The sequence below is a fragment of the Mesitornis unicolor genome, unplaced genomic scaffold (genome assembly GCF_000695765.1).
Source record: "Mesitornis unicolor isolate BGI_N332 unplaced genomic scaffold, ASM69576v1 scaffold15572, whole genome shotgun sequence".
Taxonomy (NCBI): Eukaryota; Metazoa; Chordata; class Aves; order Mesitornithiformes; family Mesitornithidae; genus Mesitornis; species Mesitornis unicolor.
The window spans coordinates 1-2,242 of record NW_010168628.1 but is presented as its reverse complement, the minus strand read 5'-3'; the positions used below and the strand labels follow the sequence as shown (position 1 = coordinate 2,242).

General features: G+C 41.0%; 1 protein-coding gene across 1 annotated transcript; it reads right to left on the bottom strand.

Moving 5' to 3' along the window:
* Positions 1-733: 733 nt before the first annotated feature.
* Positions 734-898, bottom strand: LOC104536471 (kunitz-type protease inhibitor AXPI-I-like; the record flags this gene model as incomplete). Its single annotated transcript, XM_010179088.1, has 1 exon — positions 734-898. A coding segment is annotated over one exon (165 nt), but the record flags the coding sequence as incomplete, so codon positions are not given.
* Between the last annotated feature and the right edge of the window lie 1,344 nt (positions 899-2,242).

Below are 2,242 nucleotides of genomic sequence, written 5' to 3'. Positions count from 1 at the left end.
CCAGCACCCCAAAATAACCCAACAAATTGGGTCATTTTGGGGTCAAAACCCCCAAAATCTCCTAAAAAATCGGATTCTTTGAGGGGTTTTGAGTGGTTTTGCTGTCAAAAACCCAAAATAACTCAACAAATTGGGACATTTTGCTGCCCAAACCCCTAAAATAACCCAAAAAATTTGATTATTTGGGGTTTTTTAACCACTTTGGTGTCCAAAACCTCAAAATAACCCAACAAATTGGGACATTTTGGGGTCAAACCCCCAAAATATCCCACAAAATTGGATTATTTGAGGGGCTTTGAGTGGTTTTGGTGTCCAACACCCCGAAATAACCCAACAAATGGGGTTATTTTCTGCCCAAACCCCTCAAATAACCCCTAAAATTGGATTATTTGGGGTTTTTTAACCACTTTGGTGTCCAAAACCTCAAAATAACCCAACAAATTGGGACATTTTGGGGTCAAACCCCCAAAATATCCCACAAAATTGGATTATTTGAGGGGCTTTGAGTGGTTTTGGTGTCCAACACCCCAAAATAACCCAACAAATGGGGTTATTTTCTGCCCAAACCCCTCAAATAACCCCCAAAATGGGATTATTTGAGGTTTTTTAACCATTTTCGTGTCCAAACCCTCAAAAAAACCCAACAAACACCTCCCCACACGGGGTTATTTTAGCTTTTTAACCCCAAACTCCTCAAAATCCCCCAAACCGCCCCAAATTTGGGGGTCCCTACCGCTGGGGGAGCCGCAGCGCTGCCTGCACTCGGTCTCCGTGGCGAAGTTGTTGGCGTTGCCCTCGCAGCCCCCGAAGATGAAGCCTTGGCAGCTGGAGCCGTTGAACCACCAGCGCGGCACCGCGGCCCGGCACGGCCCCACCACCATGGGCAGAGCGCAGACATCTGCGGGAAAACGGGGGAGTGACAGCGTAAGGCACCAGATTTGGGGGTCAATGGTTGGAAAACGGGGTTTGTTGGGTAAAAAGTGGCATTTGTGGGCTAAGAAATGGCATTTAGTGGGTTAAAAATGGGGTTTATTAGGTAAGAAATTGCATTTATGGGGTAAAAAATGGGGTTTATTGGGATAAAAATGGGGTTTATTGGGATAAAAATGGGGTTTATTGGGTAAGAAATTGCATTTATGGGGTAAAAGATGGGGTTTATTGGGTTAAAAATGGAGTTTATTGGGTTAAAAATGGAGTTTATTGGGTTAAAAATGGGGTTTATTGGGTTAAAAATGGGGTTTATTGGGTTAAAAATGGGGTTTATTGGGTAAGAAAATGCATTTATGGGGTAAAAAAGGGGTTTATGGGGTAAAAAATGGGGTCTATTGGGATAAAAATGGGGTTTAGTGGGATAAAAATGGGGTTTATTTGGCAAAAATGGGGTTTATTGGGTTAAAAATGGGGTTTATGGGGTAAGAAATGGGGTTTATTGGGATAAAACTGGCGTTTATTGAGTTAAAAATGGCATTTATGGGGTAAAAGATGGGGTTTATTTGGCAAAAATGGGGTTTATTGGGATAAAATGGCATTTATGGGGCAAGAAATGGGGTTTATTGGGTAAGAAATTGCATTTATTGGGTAAACAAATGGGGTTTATTGGGTAAAAAAAGAGCATTTTCCTAACAAAAAGTGGATCTATCAGTTTAAAAGTTGATTTACTGGCTACAAAAAAGTCACTTCTGGGATAAAAAAAATAGGATTTATCGGGTCAAAATTGGCATTTACCAAATAAAAGTGGATTTATGGGGTAAAAAAGGGCATTTATGGGGTAAAAAAGGGCATTTATGGGGTAAAAAAGGGCATTTATGGGGTTAAAAAGGGCATTTATGGGGTTAAAAAGGGCATTTATGGGGTTAAAATCGGAAGTTACTAAATAAATAGTGGATTTATTGGTTTTAAAATGGCATTTATTGGGTAAATGTGGGCGTTTATTGGGTAAATATTGGCACTTACCAAATAAAAGTGGGTTCACTAGTTTTAAAATGGCATTTGTTGGGTAAAAAATGGCATTTATCGGCTAAAATGAATAAACCCGGGAACTCCCACAAACAACCCAAAGACTGAGAACAAACCGGCAGTGACAACATGCGAAATAAGAATAAAATCCACAATAAATTGGTACTAAACCAGGTAACAAACCAAACAATCAGAAAAATCAACTCAATCAGGAGAACCCTGGGACCCCTCCACACAGGGACCCCCCCCCAAAGCTCAGGACCCCCCAAAAAACCCCACAGTCCCC